Below are 22,149 nucleotides of genomic sequence, written 5' to 3'. Positions count from 1 at the left end.
GTTAAAGAGTTCAAATACATGTTACTGAGGTGACAAAGTAGAAAATAAAGTAAAAAGTTTTCAAATATTTAAAATATTTCCCTTCAAGAAATTTTCATGTAAAAACATTCAAATTTACAAAAATTCCCAGGCTTTAAAAACTCATTTTAAAGCATCTCTGTTCTCTTAGAGATCAATTAGTTATTTTACATACAGTTACCTAAAATGAAAATATTAGACATAACCGCCAATTACAATGAAAATAAAACAGAAGTATCCCAACTTTCAACTTCTCAGGAGAACATTTGAGACGCAATGTGAGGCCCATCTATGTACCAACCTGAGCATCTTCGAATGTGTATCGCCCGGGCTCCTTCACATTCTGTGTGGTTTTGTCATAGCTCTTAGAATCCAAGTTAATAGCACTGGGGGCTCCTGGAGCCAGAAATTCTTGCCATATTTCCTGAACTCGAGAGGGGACTTCTCTAATAGGCCTTTTCTTCAGGTCCTCCACTGCTAGCCAGAATCTATGCAAAATGTGACACCAAACATTTACTCCAATGCCTCATAATCTGAAAATTCTTAAAATGTTGACCTATCATACAATTCACAATGAAGCATAATAATGAACTCATTTTCTCTGAGAGCTTCCAGAAACAGGCCTTTACCGATTTTTTTAATTAGTTGTATTCAAAGATATAACATTTGGGGAAAGGAAATCTTGAAAACTATCTCTTTTAGATGTTCTCTGTTAAAAACAGATCTGCCAGGGTCCTGATTCTATACAACCTTAAATTTTACTGAAACAAAGGAGCACTGCTAAATAACCATTTATTAGAAAGGAAGAGGAGTTTGAAGGGCATTAAGGTGAGTGACGCGGATCATCTAATTGGGGGGGATAAAGTATGCCACATACTCTATCTTTTGGATCTTTTGTCCATTTGAGCAATGAGGGTTAGTATGGAGAGGATTTTCTGCTTTACCAGGTAAGGGAATTACAGTGAAGCTTTACTGGAATTAAAAGAGGCCTGGACACAGATTAGAAAATGCCCTAGCTGGAGAAATCAGGGCAAGTAACTAATTTTAGGGGATTTAATTCAGGGAGTTATGAAATGACAGAAGCAGCAAGCTTTCACATGTAATTGTTCAAAAGGCTTAAATTTGCAGAGGCATTATAACAATTCAGAAGTTCTGGAAAAAAATAATACTGACTCACTGCTAAATATAAAAATATATTTTATATGCTTCTGTATAGAATATAGTATATTCTGAAAGGAAAGAACACCAGAACATGTTTTGCTTGATAAAAGCAAATAGCAAAGTCTAATAAAAGTCACATTTTATTAATGGGTTTCATTTTTTAAAATTTTGCTCTATATTATGTCTTTTTGGTTAGACCTAGAAATGATGACAAAATGAATATGTATATAACACATCATATAGTGTTTTTAAATTAAAAAAAGATACTTGAAAAAGGAAGTACTAGATCTATGTTATCCTCAACAGGGGCCAGATGTGATCATGAAATGGAAAAGATGACCACAGAGGTGAAGGTCACTACAGGCTACAGAGTCTTAAGAAAGGTAGAAGGGGATAAGCAGTACCTTCATAACTATTATGTTTTAACTTGCGGATTAATGAAAGTTCAAAAATAAGTAATAAAGTAGTTGAGCTACAATTAGAATATCAAATATTACTCAACCTAGTAATTTTCCAGTTCCTAGATACCATTTTCCTGTAGATAGATAACAGTAGATAATCCAACATGAACAATGCCTTAAACATGAAACTACCATGGGTTGCTTTCAGAAGGGAAAGGTCAAGACCATTTGCTTTTAAAATACAGATTCTGGGGCTTCTCTGGTTGGGCAGTGGTTAAGAACCTGCCTGCCAACGCAGGGGACACTGGTTCGAGCCCTGGTCCAGGAAGCTCCCATATGCCGCGGAGCAACTAAGCCCGTGCGCTACAACTACTGAGCCTGCGCCCTAGACCCCGCGAGCCACAACTACTGAAGCCCGCGAGCCTAGAGCCAGTGCTCCGAAACAACAGAAGCCACCGCAATGAGAAGCCCGCGCACTGCAACAAAGAATAGCCCCCGCTCGCTTTAACTAGAGAAAGCCCACGCGCAGCAACGAAGACCTAGCGCAGCCAAAAATAAATAAATAAATATATTTTTTTAAAAACAAAAAAACAAAACAGATTCTGACACTGTGCAATCTAATAGGAATGCTAGGTGCAATCTGAGGGAGCATAAGTGTTATAATTCATGCTCATTCAGGTTCATTTCAGCACTCTTTGTACACATAGATAAAAAGAATGTCTTTGTCCTTGACCTAGCAAAGATACACCATTCAAATGGCCCTAATACAAGGAAGCACATGAGAGATTCTCAAGGAATAGCACAAACCAGACAGTCTGGGAATGCAGAGCAGGAAGGAGCCCCTCTGCTGGGGCAAGGACTGGGTTGGAAAAGGGAGTTCTAGGAAGGCTGTACAGATGCAGTGACATCTTAAATAGACTTGAAATTACGGATGAAATATCAAACGGTTGAGGAGGTAATACTAACAGCACCTACACTGATAAGTAAGTGCAGGCACTATTCTAAGTGATTTAGCTCTACTAATTCATGCAATCCCTACAACTTTATAGGGTATGTGTTAATATTTCCCCCACTTTAGAGAAAACTGAAGATATGAAGGATAAGTCACTTATTTAAGTTACCCACTGTGAGTGCCACAGCTATGGTTTGCCCCCAGATCTGCAGCAGATGACATGCTCAAAACCACTCTCTTGAATGCCTCCTTAAAAGCATCATTGCCTTTCTTATCCTCAGCATAGTCATTGTAATAGTTTAGTAGAATGTAAAGGGCACTGGCTATTTATTACAGCCCCTTATTATATGGTAGCTGGACTATGAGGAATTATCTTAATGTCTTTGAGCCTTGATTTTGTCATCAGTAAAATGGAATGCTAATGCCTATCTCACTGGGTTTCCATTAGATCAAATGAGATAAATTATGTAAAGGGCACTTTTGAAGTGCTTGACATATTTTTAGACACTCATATAACATTCATATTATTACATTTACTTAGTACTTACTCTGCTTTACCTGAGAAAGGAATGAGCAAAAATACACCAAGGGAGAGCAGAAGTTATATCTGAGGAATAAGTACTTATCAATAAGCAGTTTTTCTCGACTATTGTTTCTGTCTCAATACTAGAAGAAAATGCTCATATGAGTGCCACACTTCCCTAAATAGCAGATGCTAAATAAGATGCATTGAGGCTTATTTAGGTGTAATTAGCCCTGCGGGCTAACTTGACTGTTTTGTCTCCCTCGGTCTGTGACACCAGATACCTAGGCAGAAGCAGGGGGTTCAGGTTGGGGGAGCAGTGGACAGTAGCTTGGTATTGGATTATAGAAAGCCTAGGATGCCATTTATTAGTAATCTGATTCTGAAAGATGCTTAACTTCTCCCAGTCATATTTTGCTTGCCTGTAAAATGGGGCAAGAATATTTACATTTCATTTTTGAAGTTATGATTAGATGAATGATAATCAGAAATAATAAATACAAAATACAGCATGGCATACTTATAAAAGTAGTGAATATAAAGCATATTATGGCATATAGAAGGTATTCAAGAATTATATCTATATTTATCAATCCTTAGTATGGAAACATATAACAAGCTTATGGTATATACTCAAGAAATATGTGACTATATATGAAATATATAATATTTCTTTTTTTAATTTTACTTTATTTTTATTTCAACATAACATGCAGTAAAAAAAATTAACAGGATTTATTAGCATTTACAATGCTTACAAAGAAAAAGGACTCTAAAAGCAATTTAGTTCAGATTTAAGAAATTGCGCTAATTAAACACTTGTAATAAACCTATTTCCAAATGATCAGTTTAGACACAAATTTAAGATAGCATTTGGTAGATATTTATGTCTGCTGTCTATTTGCAATATTTTTATATAACCTCTGATTCTTGGGATATCCAGTCCCTGTTTTCCTAACACAGCAGGAAAAGACATATACATGTGGCCATTTAAATTAAAGGAGGAAATGGAGTAAGGGAGATCCTAGACTGCAAAAATATATGCAACCATTTACCTTTTCCAGAACTAAATGTTTCTGCCATAAAAATATTAAATATCCAAGCCCTATAGAACTAGGGCCGGGACTACTTCAAATTAAGTATTCTGTATTTTTAAAATATAGGACAGAAAGCCTTTTGGATAATATTTATACATTTTCACACAATGAAATATGTAATATTTCTTATATGTAATTACTTATCAGGCAATCTAGTGTGGCATAGAATTACTGAGATAAGAAATAGTTAAGGCACGGATTAAGAAAACAGCAGTGATTCAATTTCATTCATGAAACAGAGTTTGCACACTCTATTCCTTTTGCCCCAAACTTCTTCCCTCTTCCTTTTTTGCCTGGTTATCTCCTTGTCATCCAAGCCTAGAAGCTGTTTCCCTTAGGATGCCTTTACTGATCTCCACCTCTGGGTTTGCCATTCCTCTGTATTTCTCTGATCTAATACCCATGATTTTGTGTTGTGATCTGTTTTCTTCTCTGTATTCACCACTAGGCTGTACTTTTAATAAGAGCAGGAAGGATGTTTATTTGATTAGGTGATACTGGTGGGGCACTGCTTATTTATTTCTTCATCATGAAACCCATGATGTCAGCATTTTTTCAAAAACTTAAGAGAATTAGAGGAAACTCCACCTCCCCATCCACTAAAAGGCTAAAAATAGACTTTATCTCTGCTTTATTTTTATGCATTCTTGTACTCAATAATTGATAATGTGACCTCAGGATAGAAAATGTTATTTAGTAGGTCCAATAAAAATCCTTAGCAACTGCAGACCTTGTGAAAGCCCTGTCAACAAGTGTTCTCATAAACTTGAAAGAGAATAGGAAGCTGCATCCCAATAGTCCATGACAGGCATGCACATATAATTAAATTCCTCCAGACTCTGTCTGTGGTCAACTTGCTTAATCCATGGGACATCTGTCAAAATTCTTTGTATTTCTGAATGGTTTGGTATTGGTATCTGTTAAATCTCCTGAAAAGAATGTGACATTTCTGGAGCTGCTTAGTTCCAGTGAAAATAAATGAATGCTGATGCCTTTCTGTAAATGAATTTCACAGGACTGCATAAGCCATGGGAAAGTAAATTAGGGTGTTAAGTTTCAAAAGAGTAATGAATGAAAGAACTTGTAGAAAAACCATTTTATGTAGTGGAAAGTTATCACTCACTTCAGTGATCTTAGAGCCATTAAAATCTGTTCCAATGTCTCACATTTAAAAATTCAATTTCCAGGTGCCTCTTAAGTCAGAAAAGTTTCAAAAATATGTAAGGATGCTGTTTGCAACAGATGGGAAGATGCACACCCCGCCAGCAGGGCTCAGTGAGGTGCTGCTCTCAACTGCCCTGAAGCTGTTTTTAAGTGTACAAAGTAAATGTACTCCATAGTTTTGTTTCAAGTTTTATAGAAGCACTCAATCTCTTTTTCTAGATCTTACTTGAGATGCAATATACAAAGAAGACCAATATTGATAAATAGGTGATATTTTAATTAAACTGCATAAATATTATCAATGATTCCACACTCTGCCAAATACTAGTCTAAGTGTTACACTTCTTTATGCAGGCCATTTCAAATGCATCAGATTTACATAGTTAAAAGATCAGGAGACAGTGTAAAATAAACCTTTATGAGGAAGGGATAATGTTGGACAAAGTGCTTTGCCTTCATTACCTTTTCTTCTTCCATCAGGAGGCAGAAATTCAATGGGCCCATATCATCATCATGATGTTGGTGGGATAGTAACTGGTCTATCAAGTGCAAAATAACCAGACTCATCACAGGTAGCTCTCTCTTGCATATAGTATAAGATTCAAACAACATGGTTTACCTTAAGTTTTCTGAGCTGAATTCTGACTCTAGAAATTTAAGGAACTGTTCTCTCCCAACTGGATCTTTCAATGCTTCATCCATGCCAAAACCCCATCGTTTTACCCTCTGCTGGCTTGGTTCTTTGCTATAGAAGATAAAACAAAGCCAAATATATTCCTTTTATTACAAATTCTATCTTCTGCTATTATATTTCCCCTCAAAATCATATATGCTTTTAATTTCCCATCTTTAACATATTTTTCAGAAAAAAAATCTCTGATTGATGGATCTGCATGAAATTATCATGGGATGAAAGTTAGGCATTAATAATAAAGTCTAACATTTATTAAGCATTAGATGCAAAGAGATGGATTCTCTCTTTTAGATTTTTTTCAGCAACTTTATGAGACAGATCCTATTATAATTCTTATTTTAGAAATGAAGAAATTGAGGCAGAAAGAGGGTTATAACTTGCCAATGTTGAACAGGTAATATTCCAGACATTCTGACCCCAGAGCTCAATTTCTTAACCACTACACAATGAAGTCTCATGGTGGCAGGTTGTATTGGAGGAAAATACATTGAGACTCAAAAGACTTAAATCCTGGTTTATGACTCTGCTGTTGATTAAATGTGTGACCTAGTCCTGGTTGAGTCACAACATTTTGGGGTTCCAACTTTCACATGTATAAAATCTAGAATTTAACGGATGAAGAGATCTGTACTTGTCAAGCATTTAAGAACCACTGGATGGAAGAGAAGGTCCATAAATGCAATCTAGAGGAGTGCTGCAGAATACTAAATCCTCACTCTGTAAAGGGGTATGCAATGATCTTTTTATGACTCCATCAAGATTGATGATATAATTCTTCCCTTATATGGCTGATGAAAGAAACCAGGGAGTCTTAAACTGTGCTTTGGTTTTCTTAAGAAGTCAGTCTCTTGTCAGTTTCTCTTAGAGTGTTTATGGTAAATTCATTTTGTTTTAAAATTGAATTTATAAAGGGATACTTGTATTGGGCTTAAGTAACTATGGATGTAGCATTCATGTTACTTGAATAGATGGGCTTTTGTGGCTATGCAGATTTTCAAGGAAGCTAAAATCAGTGAACTAAATTTTAAGAACTAAAGACCCTAACTCTGACTAGTCCACCTTGAAACGCTTGCACCTCTAATTTTTTGTGCCATTCTCTCTGGAAATGCAAATCTAATAGAAATGCAAATATCTAAGGTTCAAAAACCATTACCTTGAACAAGAGCTTTATATCATGGCTAATGTAGACACAGAGTAAACTTACTTTTACATTAGTCAGCCATAAGATTCTTCCTATTTCACTCAAACCCTGAAATAAGTGAAATATTTGGAAGGAAAAGGAAATGTCACTTACCTTGCTTCAAGTTCCCAGAAGGTAGTATCATCAGACAACCATGGGTTAGAAGGGTCAGGTGGCACAAGAAACGGGTCATATTCTACATACTGTTCCGTGTAACTTAGCAGACTCGAGAGAAAGAAACATTTTCATTTTCCTTGGTTTTCTGGCTGAGGTTTTATCTGATCTTTGTAAGGGACACAATATAAAAACATCTGGCCAAGGAATCCTTGCTTGCTTATAGAATGAAATCCAATAGCAGTTTTCATGTTTCAGTAACTTCAATGCATCAACTTATTGTGCTTCTTGGAAGACAAATATGGCTAAGGATTCCATCTCTCCCCATGCCTAAGCAATATGAATTAATATCCCTCCATTAAAATGAGGCAAAATGGAAGAGGTCAGTGTGTAAAAGGAAGTGCTAAAGGTCAGTTCCAATCCTTGGTCAACTAGCCCACCCACAGCAGAACAGAGAAGTTTAGCTCAACTTGGAGAAGGGGTTAAATGGAAATTTTTTGTCAAAAGTATTTACAGGAATTAGGTAAAGGGGGAATCACTGACAACAAGTTTTTGAAAAAAAAATCTGTATCTAAAAAAAAACTAAAGGGAAAAAGGAGAGGAAAAAAGTTGGAGAGGTAAGATTTGGCAATGCCCCAAAGTGAAGAACATGCACGCCTTAAAAACAGATTTAAATGAAAAATAGGAAAATATATAAAATCTGAGTTTAATTCAAATTCTGGAGTCATAAAATAACTGAGTAGTGTGAATGTTAAGATGAATATACAGAGAGCCTCTAAGTTGCCAAAAGGTAACTTAATAAATTGAAAGTTTCATTTCTCCTAGTAGGAGTGAAAAGATTCAACTCCTTGGAATTATCGTCTGTGTTTGATTCTGGTTGCACAAAGACTGGACCTCTAGAGACCTAAGATAATAATGATTATTCTGTCATTTGAAGTACAACAAAAGAGCTCTTTGAAAGTTTTCCATGTTCAAAAAGGAAAATAATAATTCTTACAGGGCTCCAATTATTTATAACAATTCTCCTCCCACCAGTTCTCTTACCATATTGAGCACATTTAATTGTCATATGAAAATTTTTTTATTTATATGGGTGTCTTGCAATACTTACCTATCAGCAACTTTTGACATTTTTAACCGATGTCTATCTAACTGTATTTGCCAATACTTTATCTGAAAAAAGAGATAAAGAAGTAGTTCCATTCTCACAATTTTCAACTCTAAATTCTGATAGACAGCAATTCTAAACAAGAATATGTTCTCAACCAGTAAAATTTCAAAGTCTGTAGAAAAAATCAAACATGAGGGCTTTAAAAGAGTTAACAAAAAATTAAACTGTTTGAATGTAAACATAACCAGCATTGCTTTAGAACAGCAGTGAATTTGAACATTCTGTCTGCTTTAACAAAATGTAACTTTATTTTTAAAGTGTTGTAGAAATTTTAAGCATTTATCCAAATCAGAATCATTTCTCCCTCAAACATTAAATTCAGAAAATAAATGTGTTTGTTATTCGCTACTATAATTTCAAAATAAACCCTACTTCCTAATACTAACCCAACAAAAGCATCAGTGATATTTGTTTTAAGAATAATTTTATCAACATTTCAGGACAAATTCTCACATGGACATAATAACACATGGAAAATTTAAAACTCTCTGAATTACTTTTCCTTCATGGTGACTATAAATATAGTAGAAAAAGTATGTATTACACAATTGATAAACCATGTTACAATAAAATATTAGGGGAAAATAAGCAAAAGGAGAAAAAGTCCCATGACCTAACTAACCAAGAGATTTAACTTTGATTTGATATGAGACCCTTGGTGTTTGCTTTGAAATATTACTTGGAGCCAACGCTATTGATCAATGTATGAAACAAGAAACAATACATACCATGACTGTTCGTCAGTGCTAATGAGGGAAAACTTCAAGAGGCTTATAGATATCAGTACTGCAGAAACAAGATTAAGCACTCTTTTGTGAAGATATGTCACATGACTAGAGGTGGAAAACACATGACCTAATGTCACCAACCTCTTGTCCTCTCATTCTTTAAGACAGAGTTCTGGAGTATAAAATAACTCTTAATAATGGAGGCACCTATAAATCAGTGTGTGTAAGTTTTAAAAATTTGTTAGAGGAAAAAGGATTTGGGGAATTAAAGAGTGAAGAGTTTTGAAAACTATCTCCATATACTGATACATTTTCAAGTGACTACATATCTTAAAATTACCTTTTCACTACAAATCTATATGAAACAGTCAATCCTAAAAATCAGTTTTTAAAATACCTACTATTAACATCAACATCTGGTCTTCATACCTGCTACTCTGTAACCCATGTACCCTGTAAACCATTATTATGGGTTGACTCACCTGTTGTTGTAACTCATCTTCTGTTGGAGGTTTAGTTTCTGGTGTGGGTGTGTGGGTAGGACTGTGACTTCTAATATCATTTTGAAGACCATAGACAGACTATATTAAAATAAAAACAAAATATGTTAGGACAAAATACCATTATAGTCACAGACTTTCTAAAAGGTAGTTTCGTGTTATATATCCAGTAAGGTAACTCAAAGCTTTGCTGCATATTGGATTAAGCTTTTATCAAAATTCAAAAGACACTGCTATCGTAAATGCTATCACAAATACGGATGTAAAATAGCAGCACAGTTTTTTGGAAAAAATACCTGGTTAGATTAACTGACAGAATAATTGATTATATGAAAAAAACTAGCTTAGTGTGATAAGTGTGGGGGTGGGCTGAGACTACTAAGTTGGGGAATGACAACACAACACAACATCTAATACGTAGTGATTTCAGAATAAAATAGAGGTGGATATAGAATAGAATAAAAATGTAATAAGCCAAAAAAGCGTAAAAATAATCTGATTGTTTTACATAGTAAAGGAATGGAGTACTAAGGAGAGAAACTAAGTTAAGAATTCCATTGCTGATTTGGTCTCTGATGGTATGATAAAGACACTCCAGAGTGCGCCTACTTTCCCATCTCAGAATTGGGTTATTTACCTTACAATACTGGCCTTGTCATTTGGTTCCATTGGGTGCCATTTGCAAACATCAGTGACCCCTAAGATTTTGCACATCTTTGAAATTCTTAATGTCCCAGTGCTTCTTTACTATTTTGTCAAAAGGTCAAACCTGCTATTTAGGAATGCTCTATTTTGAGAAAGACCCATACTATATATAAATAAAGACCTGGGGACTTAAAGGGACAAAAATTTATTCCCAACTGAAGGTGAGACATCTCACATGTCAACTCAAGGAAGAGGCCAAATTAATTTTTGTTTAAATTCAAAGTATTATTACTTTAAAATAAAGAACTTAATGTAGCTACTGAGCACTTTTTCTTTGGACATGAGGATGAAGGATGAGGACATGATAAAGTTTCATGAGCCCCACAGAATTAAAGTTACCAAATAGTGGAAAGAAAATATTGAAATCAGCAGAGGGTAGATGCTTAACCGAGCCAATTTTCAGGCCCATCACCAACCTTACCAGTAACTCTAAATTCAAATGTGTTTTGTTAACTGACCTGTTTTCACTTGGACTCCACCTCTTCTTAATGTTAACCTTTTGGCTCTATACCTGGGCCCTTTTTCCTTGTGACTCCCCGTTATTTTGCTCTTAGCCCATCTTTAACATATTTGACTTGGTTTTCAGACTATCTTTGGTAGGTCCTTCAATCTTCCCTCCTTTGCCATAGCCCCAGTCTCATGAAACTCAATTCTTGTTACTGAGCATACATTTCAACCCAAGGAGTAGCACATATGCTGTGAATTAATTATTAACAGGACTGAACTAAATGGATTGGACTGTTTCTTTTTCTTTCCTTTTGGCATTTATTCAACGTTTATTGAACACCTACTATATGCTGGATATAATGCTAAGCATTAGGGATATAGACATAGACAAAAATAGGTATGCTTCCTCTTTCATTGGAACTCACAACCTAAAGGTTACACAAGAATCACACAAATAAACATGATTAAAACTGTGATAAGTATCATGAAAGAAAAGAATGACAAAAGCATAGTGCCTAGAATATAAGGAGACTTAGTTTCCACTGAAGAAACAGAAAAGGCCTGCATGAACTACTACTAGTTGCGTTTGAGGCTGATTAAATAACATAACCCTCTGAACTCTGAAATAATGGCTGAGGTGGCTATTTAAAAATTAGGCAAGTGAAAGATCACTAATAATGAAACAATCGTACTTTCCAATGTCTGCTATTTTTTCAGTTGTCTCACGCTAATTTTTGATAAAGAAAATAAAAAAGATTCTAAGGTGTGAACTTTCCATTCTTGCTTACATTGGTTTAATTACTTAAAGTTCTTTAATAAGAATCTCTAGTTCATGTAAAAAAATGCTTTTAAGACAAGATAGTTGAAAGTTCTAACAGTAAGTTTTTTGGTTAAGATTTAAAATAATTTAGAAGATTTCTAGAAAAATTCTAGAAAAGTTCTAGAAAAATTTCTAGAAAAAACCACAATTTATGGTGTCATAGAAGTAAAATGATCCATAAATTATCTTCTAGCTCTACATTTCTATGATTATTTCAGTATGCATGCATTTCATATCATCTTCATGAAGTTCTATATAAGACCCAAGCCATTGGGCAGTGTTGTTTCAAGTAGTCTTCCAGCAGCCTGGCCACTGGCTCTGAGGTTACTGGGAAGTTTCCTTTTTAGTCTTACATGTAAGTAAACATCATGAATTCTCCCTTTCATGATTCAGGGACCAGTGATAGCTGGACCCAGATAGCTTCATTTTCTGGGGACCAGTGATAGCTTTTAACTTTGATTATTGGCTAGAGTGAAAATAGCCACGAATAATGCAATTTTATGTTCAGGGCTTAATTTACGGGTAAAGGAGGTAAGAAAATTGATCCTGTTTTGGCTGACAAGTTATGAGGATCATTTGCAATGTAAAAGGATTTGCATTTTTTAGAAAAATGAAATGTATTAGAAATCTTGGCACAGGGTGGGTAAGGCTAGAGAGAAAGATAAATAAAATTTTCTCAGTGTCTTAATATTTGCAGATGGGGGAAAATCAAATTAACTAATTGGGATCCATTTTGAATTTTAATAGCAAAGGTAATTACTAAACCAAGATGCTTTGACTTGATTAACACAGCTTTTATTCCCCAGGGTGCCTGGATCAGCACTTTTCATATGTAGTATCATCCAAATGAATACTGAATAGGTTATTCATTAAATGAAACAGATTTGACTTTCTACTTAAATCTGTTCATATGTGATTTCACTTTACATTTCAGAAGAGATCTAAGAAAATTCTCTCCTACTTTTTTTTTTTTTTTTTTTTTTTTTTTGGTCAAGGGGAGGGGACTTTAAAATAAGAACTAAAGAGTGCAGGAAGCTTTTATGCCTTTCTATGTGGAGTGGAATTTCTGGGATTTTTTCTAACTGGTGATGGGGGAGGGAATATTTCTCTTTCCTTTGGATTCTCAGCTCAACTGGAGAATGATTGTGACCATGTCTGATGCCATGTGGAGGAAGCCAGTGCAGACGGAGGGCAGAGAAAGGAGACTAGAGAAGAATGAGAGAGCGCTCTGCCTGTGTCTGAGTCCCTGCGTCCAGTAATATCCAGGGCTAACTCTGCTCTGGCCTACTCCCAGGGTTTTAGACTATTGCACTCTTTTATCTATTTTGAGCAGAGTTTCTCTTGCCTGCAAGTTTATTTTACTTCTTACTTAAAACACTTTTGTGCTGCTCTAAGATATGAATAATTTATCCCATTTTATAACACACTAAAATTTAAATTTCCACATTTTGCATATGGAAGCAAAGAAATACCCATATTTTCATGTATAAACAGCTATAAACACTGCAAACTAATGCTTCCCAAATTTTCAAAAAGAATGATGCAATGTGAAGCACTGGTAAGATATCATCACTGAGTGCAGTGCTAAAGGGAGAGTGTAAAAAATTATTAATCTTTAAGTTCTATCTCATCAATCCATATACTTTTTCTTCTGAATCAGAGCATAGCTCACTTGGTGTCTGTTGTGGGGGAAGTGACACAAAGTAATGTATTTTGAACTCTTCAAAATTCAGAAAGTGGAGAGAAGTGGCTTAAGGTACTTTGGGAGAGCTGATAGATTTTTGAATTTGGTTCCACAAAGCTAGTCCCGGTACACTCAGGCCATGCTGTGAGCAGAGGATGAGAGGAACTGAGTAGGGCTGATCATAAGAGAGAGGGCCCAATAGGCTTGCTTTGGTCTGGCTTTACCTCTTTTTCTCAGAGATATGCTAGGGGCAAAAGCTTTTGAGCACCTCATCTGAATGGATTTTATGGCACTTTTCCTGTGGCTTCTTTATCCTAACATCAAGATAAACTGTCTTACAAGAAAGAAAAGGTACTTGGACCATATTGGGGCCTTTGAACATAATGCTATGTTTCTAGGGATGGAAGAAGAAGACATTAAGAAATAAGACTACAAAAAAAATGTTTAGTACCTGCTGCTGGGACACATGTCCTGGAAAATGCTGCATAAGTAAAAAGCTACGGAAGAGAAGGTCTTGAAATTTGTGGGATGCTTTGATCTAGTGGCACTGACCTCCGGCTGTGTCCTCAGAGTGATTGCTATAGGCCAGACATTCTTATGTGCATCAACCATTTTTTATGGAATAAATAAAAATGCCTTCTACATGTATGTGTTACTTGAAGAAAATGTAGATACTTCTGCTATGTGTTTTCAAGCAATTATATTAAATGTCATTGAATTCAGAATAGCACTTTGTTTTTATTACATACTTCCTCACATAAGAGATCCTGAACCTACAAACCACTATTCTATAGTTGTGTCACTATAAATTAAATTCTGATGTTAAAACGTGGTCCTCATACGATACCTACAATTAAACATCTTTATGATGATGTCTTTTTTTCTTCATATTTTTCTCTAACAAGGTCCTTCTCTCATGAGTACCACTTTTTCTCAGATAATCTCTACCTACTTTTCCTCATTTCCTGGGCTCTGAAAGAGATACCTTTTTCTGTTAATGGCTCTTCTCTCAGCATCCTTTTCCTTTCACAGCCACCCCACCACACTTTGGGACCTTGGCACACTTGAGAATCTGGACGGGGGCTATTTCCTGGGGACAGAGGAACTGACAGAAGCCCAGGGCTTGAACTTCCAGATTTTCTTCCAGTCAAGCAACAAGGAAGAGCAGGGAAGATACTAGAAGGTACTCATGAAATGGAAGAAGAGGGTTTTTTTGTGTGTTTGACATCCTCTAAACAGTCCAGCACATTACCAAGGTCAGCACAACAAACATCAATTTTACCTTTCGTGTTTTGTGTGGATTTCTCATTCTGGATGACTTCTTAATGTCCACTTCAGTGGTATTTACGCATCCAGGCTAGAAATGGAAAACAGAGAGACAAAGGAACCTTTGGGTGTAAAGTTTTTGATCAGTGCACTCACTCTCCAGAACCTGAGCAAATGCTGTGATGACACAAGTCCCTGGCCACCCTTTTCAAATGGCCAGAGCCACTTTTCTCAGCAGTAGCCAGTGATGAAATACTTTGTACTCTTTTACTCCTCAAGTTTAAAAGTCTTCAGATACCATTCTAGAATAACTCCCAGAGAAACAGGAAAAAGAAATACAAGAGATTTGCATGTGAAAGTGGGTGTTAGTATTATTAGCAGCTGCTAACCCAACAGATTTAGAGCAAGGGTGTCCAGAGACTAAATGGGGTGATACCCCCAGCTGATACCTGCATTCAACTTCACTCAGAGTATGCCCTCTGATGACGAAGACACTGATGGTTCCTTGCTTCTCCTAAGTTAGAAATCCAATGGCATTCAGTTGAACCAGCTCATATCCCAGAGTAATTTTTCTACAATGATTCATGAAATCCAGTGACTTGGAATATTTGTTTTCTATAGACAGAATGTGCAATGGAGTTAATGGTTAAAATGAGGAAGATAAAGAAAGCAACTGGGAATCAATATACCATGCTTCTCAGGAACTCCTGACTTTCTTTTTTGTTTCCCACAGGCAGGTGAACCCCTTTCAAACAGGGTGGATTGGAGGGAAAGGGTGGACAGCCTGCTCCTTGTTTTTTGACAACCACAGAAGTGTCATTTTGCCAGATTTATCATTCTGTTGCAAAGAAACAAAGAGCTGTAAAGCTTCTGTTTCATTTGGAGAAGAAGAGAGGAAGAGGGAGGGAGGAAGAAAAGAGAGAGAAAAAGGAAGAGGGAGGAGTAGAAAGGGAAGAGGAATAGAAAGAGAGAGGAGGTAGGGGAGAGAAAATATGAATCAGGAAACAGAAGAAAGGAGACTTAAAAATACTTGGGATCTTGGGCTTCCCTGGTGGCGGAGCGGTTGAGAATCTGCCTGCCAATGCAGGGGACACGGGTTCGAGCCCTGGTCTGGGAAGATCCCACATGCCGCGGAGCAACTAGGCCCGTGAGCCACAACTACTGAGCCTGCGTGTCTGGAGCCTGTGCTCCGCAACAAGAGAGGCCGCGACAGTGAGAGGCCCGCACACCGCGATGAAGAGTGGCCCCCGCTCGCCACAGCTAGAGAAAGCCCTCGCACAGAAACGAAGACCCAACACAGCCACAACTAAATAAATAAATTAATTTAAAAAAAAACAAAAACAAAAACAAAAAAACAAGCTCACTCTGCATCCTGGGTCTCTAGCTTAAAAAAAAAAAAAAAAACTTGGGATCTTAAATCTAGAAAGGTCCTCAGATATCACTTATCCTTTAGAAGTGATTGGAAGTTAGCAGTTACATGGTTGTGTTTCCTTTACTTTCAAGTTTTGATACAGGATGTAGGGCTCTCCGGTACTAGAAAAATTTATTACATTGCACATCTCTGCTCAATTTCTCTATTTTTCCCCCACAGACTGAAAGATCATTAAAACATCAGTTATCCTTGAAAGTGACTCCAGAGAAAATATGAACGTGGAAAAAATCCTTTTGAGGAGTTGGGATGGGGTGGAGGGAAAGGCAAAAGGCAGCACTGATGTGATTAGGGAAATAAGCAGTTCTCCACAAGCACTGGTTAGCAATAGGGATTAGCTCTTTGTATAATGAGGACATAGGACATTTTCCTTAAAGAACTCTCCCCTGATAGTACAACCATCCTGACAAAACTCCACCACAATGTTGTAAGGGATAAAGAAGTAAATGAAGAAACCATTTTTTTCTTTGTAGGTTATATGTGAAATATATATACTATAATACACTGCCCTATAAACATCAAATAAACTATAAATTTGGTTTGCATGTCTATTTAAGAATAGAAATAGCTGGTTTAGCACCGTGGTCTGCTTGGAAGTGTAGGAGGAAGGAAGAGCACCCTCCTGGGTGAGACCTATTACTACCTGACACTGAGCAATTCACTTGAACTTTATCAGCATGAGGCTGATCAATATATGATATTCTGATCTAATTTTCTGTGGCTGGTCTAGGCATAAGTATGTTTTAGCCTCCCCACCTGGTGATTTTAATATGCAGCCAGGAGTCATAACCACTGATCTAGAAGTAACAAAGATAATGTTTTAAAACATGAACAATGTGTGTTCATTTCCTATTCAACTTCCATTTCCTTGCAGCCTTCCACCCCTAAGCTCATTAGGGAAGTGTAGGCAGTGAAATTCTTTAAGCTCTCATCGATATATCAAGAGCCAAGCATGGCAAGATAGATCATAGGAGATTTCCTTCTATACATTAAGGAGTGGGATAAATGAGGATATGATATACAGGAAAAGGAAGGCATGTCCCTCTGTGACCAGGGGAAAAAAAGAAATAAAGGTAAGAGGCAGCACTCAACAGGTGTCCTCTTTTTCCTCCTCTGGAGAAGAAACCCCAGAGGGAAAGAAAAGAGTTATAGAAATGGTCAGACAATTATGAGGGAGCCTGTAATGTGTGGGTGGTATAGCTAGTCCCATTTATATACCTAGAAGGATCGCCACATGCCATCACAGCCAACATGAATCTTTACAATTGGAGTTGGCAAGAGAGATGGCAAGAGCCTGAAATAGTGCTTCCCGAGGCTTGTATACAGCAGGCAAGAGACCCAGAGTTTATTGCATACCTCAGTAGTAAAGGAGGCAGAAGTTCTGACAAGATTAACAGATGGATGGGAGCCTAAGGTTGAGACCAAGGCCGAGGTGTGCAGGGGTTTTACACTGGGAGCAAATGTCTGGAACACAAACTCCAGCATTGAGTGCCCAGAGATGAGATGGTACCCCCATGATAGCAGTCCTAGGAATAGACTCCATTGACCTAGCTAAAGCAGAAATCAGAAAGAATCCAGAAGATCATATAAAAATAAAACATTTGTACCCCAAACTGCTATCAAAAACAACCTTGCATAGCAGCAGGGAGAGGTGGAAAAAAAATTGAAAGTGTGATCACTTATCCAAAAGTTTCCTAGCAGATGATTTAAATGACTGTATCATGCAGAGCACACACATTGAAAACTATCTTTCAAATGGGTTTCTGAGAAAAATTGGCCAATTATAAAAAATACAGAAAATATATTTTCTTTATGCACATGAGGAGTCTGAACTAACAGAACTTGAAAACTCCTTCTGTTATAAGCTAGAATTCTAAATCAATCATACTTCATACCAAGTCATACCAAATGGGTATTGACAAATGGCCCCAGAAATTGTGTCAACCACTGAAGGCATGAAGAGGAAAGACTGTTTTTCCTCGCATAAGAACGTATCTGACTGCAGTCTCAAAAAGAATTAGAATTTTCATTTTCAGAGTTAAAAGAGTATGGCCTTTCAAATTTAGTTAATGAGCCATTAGCAGACATCTAAAATTCTATTTGAACCAATTCTTAACACCATTAATCAGCAAATTAATAAGAAGGCATTGATCCTAAAAGTAAACATTATTAGAAGACTGAACCCTGAGGTAATGTCCCATAACTCTGCTCCCATTCCAGGCTAATGAAATATGCCAGTTCAAAATTTTTTGCTAATGGCAAAATGGTTAAAATAATAAACTGGACCTGGGATGCATGTCTCAGTGACCTTCCAGCTTCCTTTCATTTCTAAAGAGCCTCTTAGGACAGCTAATGCTTAGACAGATCTCTGGTACCTAAGTCAAATAGGGGATTCTTGAATATTAAAAAAGCTTAGATGCCCAAAGTTGTCTAGTATATTTCTGAATAATTAAGGTCATGACCTAGTGTTGATACTTGCAAAATAACTGCTTTCAGAAATCAGGCACTGTGGTGAATGAAATACAGCAATAAATTTTTCTGGGAATTTTAAAATAATTTTAAGAAAATCTATTTCTGTATCTAATTGTCAGATCTAGTGATAAATGGTAAGATATAAAAATGAAGGTTGACCATACCTCAATATTCTGTTAATATAATAAGGATGCCAGACAGATGAATCATTGCAATGTAGGAGCATAAGGACTGGACAGAAGTTGGCACAGGGCATTACACAACAACAGAACATTTCAGACCTCCATTCTTATGTACATTCTGTTCGTCCTCACCAATATGGCAGATAAATATTTTTAAAATTTTTGCTTTTAAGCAATTTTAATCACAATAAGACCTTGTTGGCCTTGGTATTTTAAAAAGGCAGTTATCTTTTTGAAGCATATATAATATATACCACTAGCTCCCAGCAGATCCACTTGAAATGTTATGCATAAATTATTTTTCTGAACTACAAAACATATCCTCCCAATAAGATATAAATAACGTTACCATTATCAAGTAGGCACTCAGTAAAAATGTTCAAATATGTACTATTTTACATATATAATATTAAGTACACAGTATTGTTGGATTTAAGGAATAATAAAGTTGTATTTACATTGGCCTAGAAAAGAAGCATACATTATTTCTAGTAATTCAAAGATGAATTTGTTTTCGACAGAATTAAGCTGTGTTGTAACATTACTATAATACTATTTATTAAAAGTAGAATTTAATGTCTTGGAATCCATTCCTGAAGGGGCAAAATGATCATAATATTGAGAAATATTACTGCCATAGCATTCATTTAAGTGTCTTAATGAGTTGCAAAACAGAAGCTGGGATACTTTTTTTTTTTTTTTTAATTTATTATTTATTTTTGGCTGTGTTGGGTCCCCGTTTCTGAGCAAGGGCTTCCTCTAGTTGCGGCAAGAGGGGGCCACTCTTCATCGCGGTGTGCGGGCCTCTCACCATAGCGGCCTCTCCCGCTGCGGAGCACAGGCTCCAGACACGCAGGCTCAGTAGCTGTGGCTCACGGGCCCAGCCGCTCTGCGGCACGCGGGATCTTCCCAGACCTGGGCTCGAACCCGTGTACCCTGCATTGGCAGGCAGATTCTTAACCACTGCGCCACCAGGGAAGCCCAGAAGCTGGGATTCTTGCTTTCATTATTGATGTTTTATTTAAAAGCATCTAAAAATCATTTATTTCCTCTCATGACATAATGCATTTTTATTAGTTGTAGTGGAAGGCACACTTGTTTTCAGGATAACTTAGGAAGTCTTAAGGATCCTTAGTGAAGAGCAGCACTATTAATAGCAATGGAGGGGCTTCCCCGGTGGCACAGTGGTTGAGAATCCGCCTGCCAATGCAGGGGACACAGGTTCGAGCCCTGGTCTGGGAAGATCCCACATGCCGCGGAGCAACTAAGCTCGTGTGCCACAACTACTGAGCCTGTGCTCTAGAGCCCGTGAGCCACAACTACTGAGCCCGTGTGCCACAACTACTGAAGCCCATGTGCCTAGAGCCCATGCTCCACAATGAGAGAAGCCACTGCAATGAGAAGCCCGTGCACCGCAATGAAGAGTAGCCCCCGCTCGCCACAACTAGAGAAAGCCCGCGTGCAGCAATGAAGACCCAACATGGCCAAAAATAAATAAATAAATAAAATAAATTAAAAAAAAAATAGTAATGGAGAACAACTCTCTTTAAATTCAATCAACTGTAGCTGATGTGTAACTGGGCAAAACAATGTCCTAAGTGACAAATAAGTGGAGATTTAAGAATGAGGTGGCATATAGAGCTGATAGTAAGGGATACACATATTCCTGGAAATTTAAAAATCAGACATGACTCTGGGAAAATTAAAATTTTGAATATATTTAATTACTGGTTCAAATACAATTAAATTATTGAAAATGATTTGTCCTTCTGTAACAATGTACTAGTTTTAAAAATTCAATTTGCAATGTATTGTACCTCAATTAAAATGATCCCTTACTCTTATACAAAGTAATTCTAGATTTTTGAAGTGTTCAACCTCAGGATATTTTTTTAAAGAGCCAATTCAAGCTTTTCTTTCTGTTTTGGGCACTTGCCAATTGATTTAGCTTCTGATTCTTTCAGCCTTGCTGACCCACCCATTTACTAAACGCTAAACACAAACTGAAAGAAGTTGTTTGTGGCAATTACCCTGGAATTCCTTCCATTCACGTCCCTCTATAATATTTACCCATTTGATTCCTACTCAATCTTATTTGTTGGCTATAGATTCTTAATTAAGTAATCCTACTTCAATGTATTTTATGAATGAATTTCACATGTCAAGAGGCACGAGGAAGTCTGTTGTAGCAGAGGGGAGGGAAATGTACCATGACACTTTGGAGTCGTGGAAAGTGGTTAAGTTAGGTAGAAATTATAGACCATGGTAAAACCTTTGGTTCAGTTCTAAACACAACTGGAAGTCATTGGAGGGTTTTAAACATGAAAGTGACTTGGTATGCTTTAGATTTTTAAAAGCTCACTCAAGCTTTATGTCTTTCACAAAAATGGACCTAAATGTAAAATGCTAAACTATAAAACTCCTAGAGGATAACATAGAAGAAAATCTAGGTGATGTTGGGTTTGGTGATGACTTTATAAATACAACAGCAAAGGCACAATCCATGAAAGAAATAATTGATCAATTGAACTTCAATAAAATTACAAATTTCTGGGGGCTCAGTTAAGATGGCAGAGTAGGAGGACGTGGAGTTTGCATCTCCTCACAACTAGGGCACCTAACAGGCACTGGTTGGGGACCTCGGACACCTAAGGGGACAAGAGGAACCCCCAAGTGACCGGGTAGGACATGCGGGAGAGCAAGGGGGAAGGAGAAGTGGAGGCGGAATGGGACCAGTACCCTGAGGGGTGGCTGGGGAAGGGGAGGGGTTCCCACACTCAGAGGGGCCCACTCACCATGAGGGAATCAACAGGGACGGGGAGAAAACCTTGGGGAATCAGAGGATTGGAAGGGAACGTGGCCAGTGTTTCCCCTGCCCACTTGGGCCCCATGGAGCCTGCTTGGGCACTGGGCCTGATCCTCCACACTCCAAGGCCCCCCAGGCCGAGCAGAGCCTAAAATCTACCACCCAACACCCCCAGGGCATTTTCCAACTGTGAGCGTCCTGAGCCTAGGCCCCTCCCCTGCCTAAGCCCCATCCCCCACAGCCAAGGCCTTTTCTGGCTTCTTTTTTTCTACTGTGGTTCTGTTTTACCTTGTTGTTGTTTCATTTATATATTTTTTCTAATATATTTTTTGCTTTATTAATTTTATTTTTTATTCTTTGTTACTGTTATACTCCTTTTTTTTGGCTGCCTCACATGGCTTGCGGGATCTTGGTTCACAAACTGGGGGTTGAGCCTGAGCTCCTGTGGTGGGACCACCAAGTCCAAACTACTGGACTAACAAAGAACCTCAGACCCCAGGGAATATTAATCAAAGTGAGGTCTCTTGGAAGTCATCACCTCAGCACCAAGACCCAGCTCTACCCAACTGCCGGTAAACTCCAGTGCTGGAAGCCTCAGGCCAAACAACCAGTTAGACAGGAACACAGGCCCATCC

The 22,149-nt window shown here is 37.3% G+C and overlaps 1 protein-coding gene across 7 annotated transcripts in view; it reads right to left on the bottom strand.

Moving 5' to 3' along the window:
- The window catches only part of RGS7 (regulator of G protein signaling 7), a 552,379-nt gene that overhangs the window by 23,356 nt on the left and 506,874 nt on the right, over positions 1 to 22,149 (bottom strand). For all 7 annotated transcript variants that reach the window (XM_082470550.1, XM_082470546.1, XM_082470551.1 and 4 more), the window contains 6 exons: positions 14,642 to 14,716; positions 9,686 to 9,784; positions 8,416 to 8,477; positions 7,305 to 7,415; positions 5,936 to 6,061; positions 320 to 506 (listed from right to left, as the gene is read on the bottom strand). In XM_082470550.1, the coding sequence (XP_082326676.1) occupies positions 320 to 506; positions 5,936 to 6,061; positions 7,305 to 7,415; positions 8,416 to 8,477; positions 9,686 to 9,784; positions 14,642 to 14,716 (660 nt within the window). The remainder of the gene's footprint in view (positions 1 to 319; positions 507 to 5,935; positions 6,062 to 7,304; positions 7,416 to 8,415; positions 8,478 to 9,685; positions 9,785 to 14,641; positions 14,717 to 22,149) is intronic.

The sequence above is a fragment of the Balaenoptera physalus genome, assembly GCF_965194825.1.
Source record: "Balaenoptera physalus genome assembly, chromosome: 1".
Classification (NCBI taxonomy): Eukaryota; Metazoa; Chordata; class Mammalia; order Artiodactyla; family Balaenopteridae; genus Balaenoptera; species Balaenoptera physalus.
This window is presented reverse-complemented; position numbering and strand designations above follow the sequence as displayed.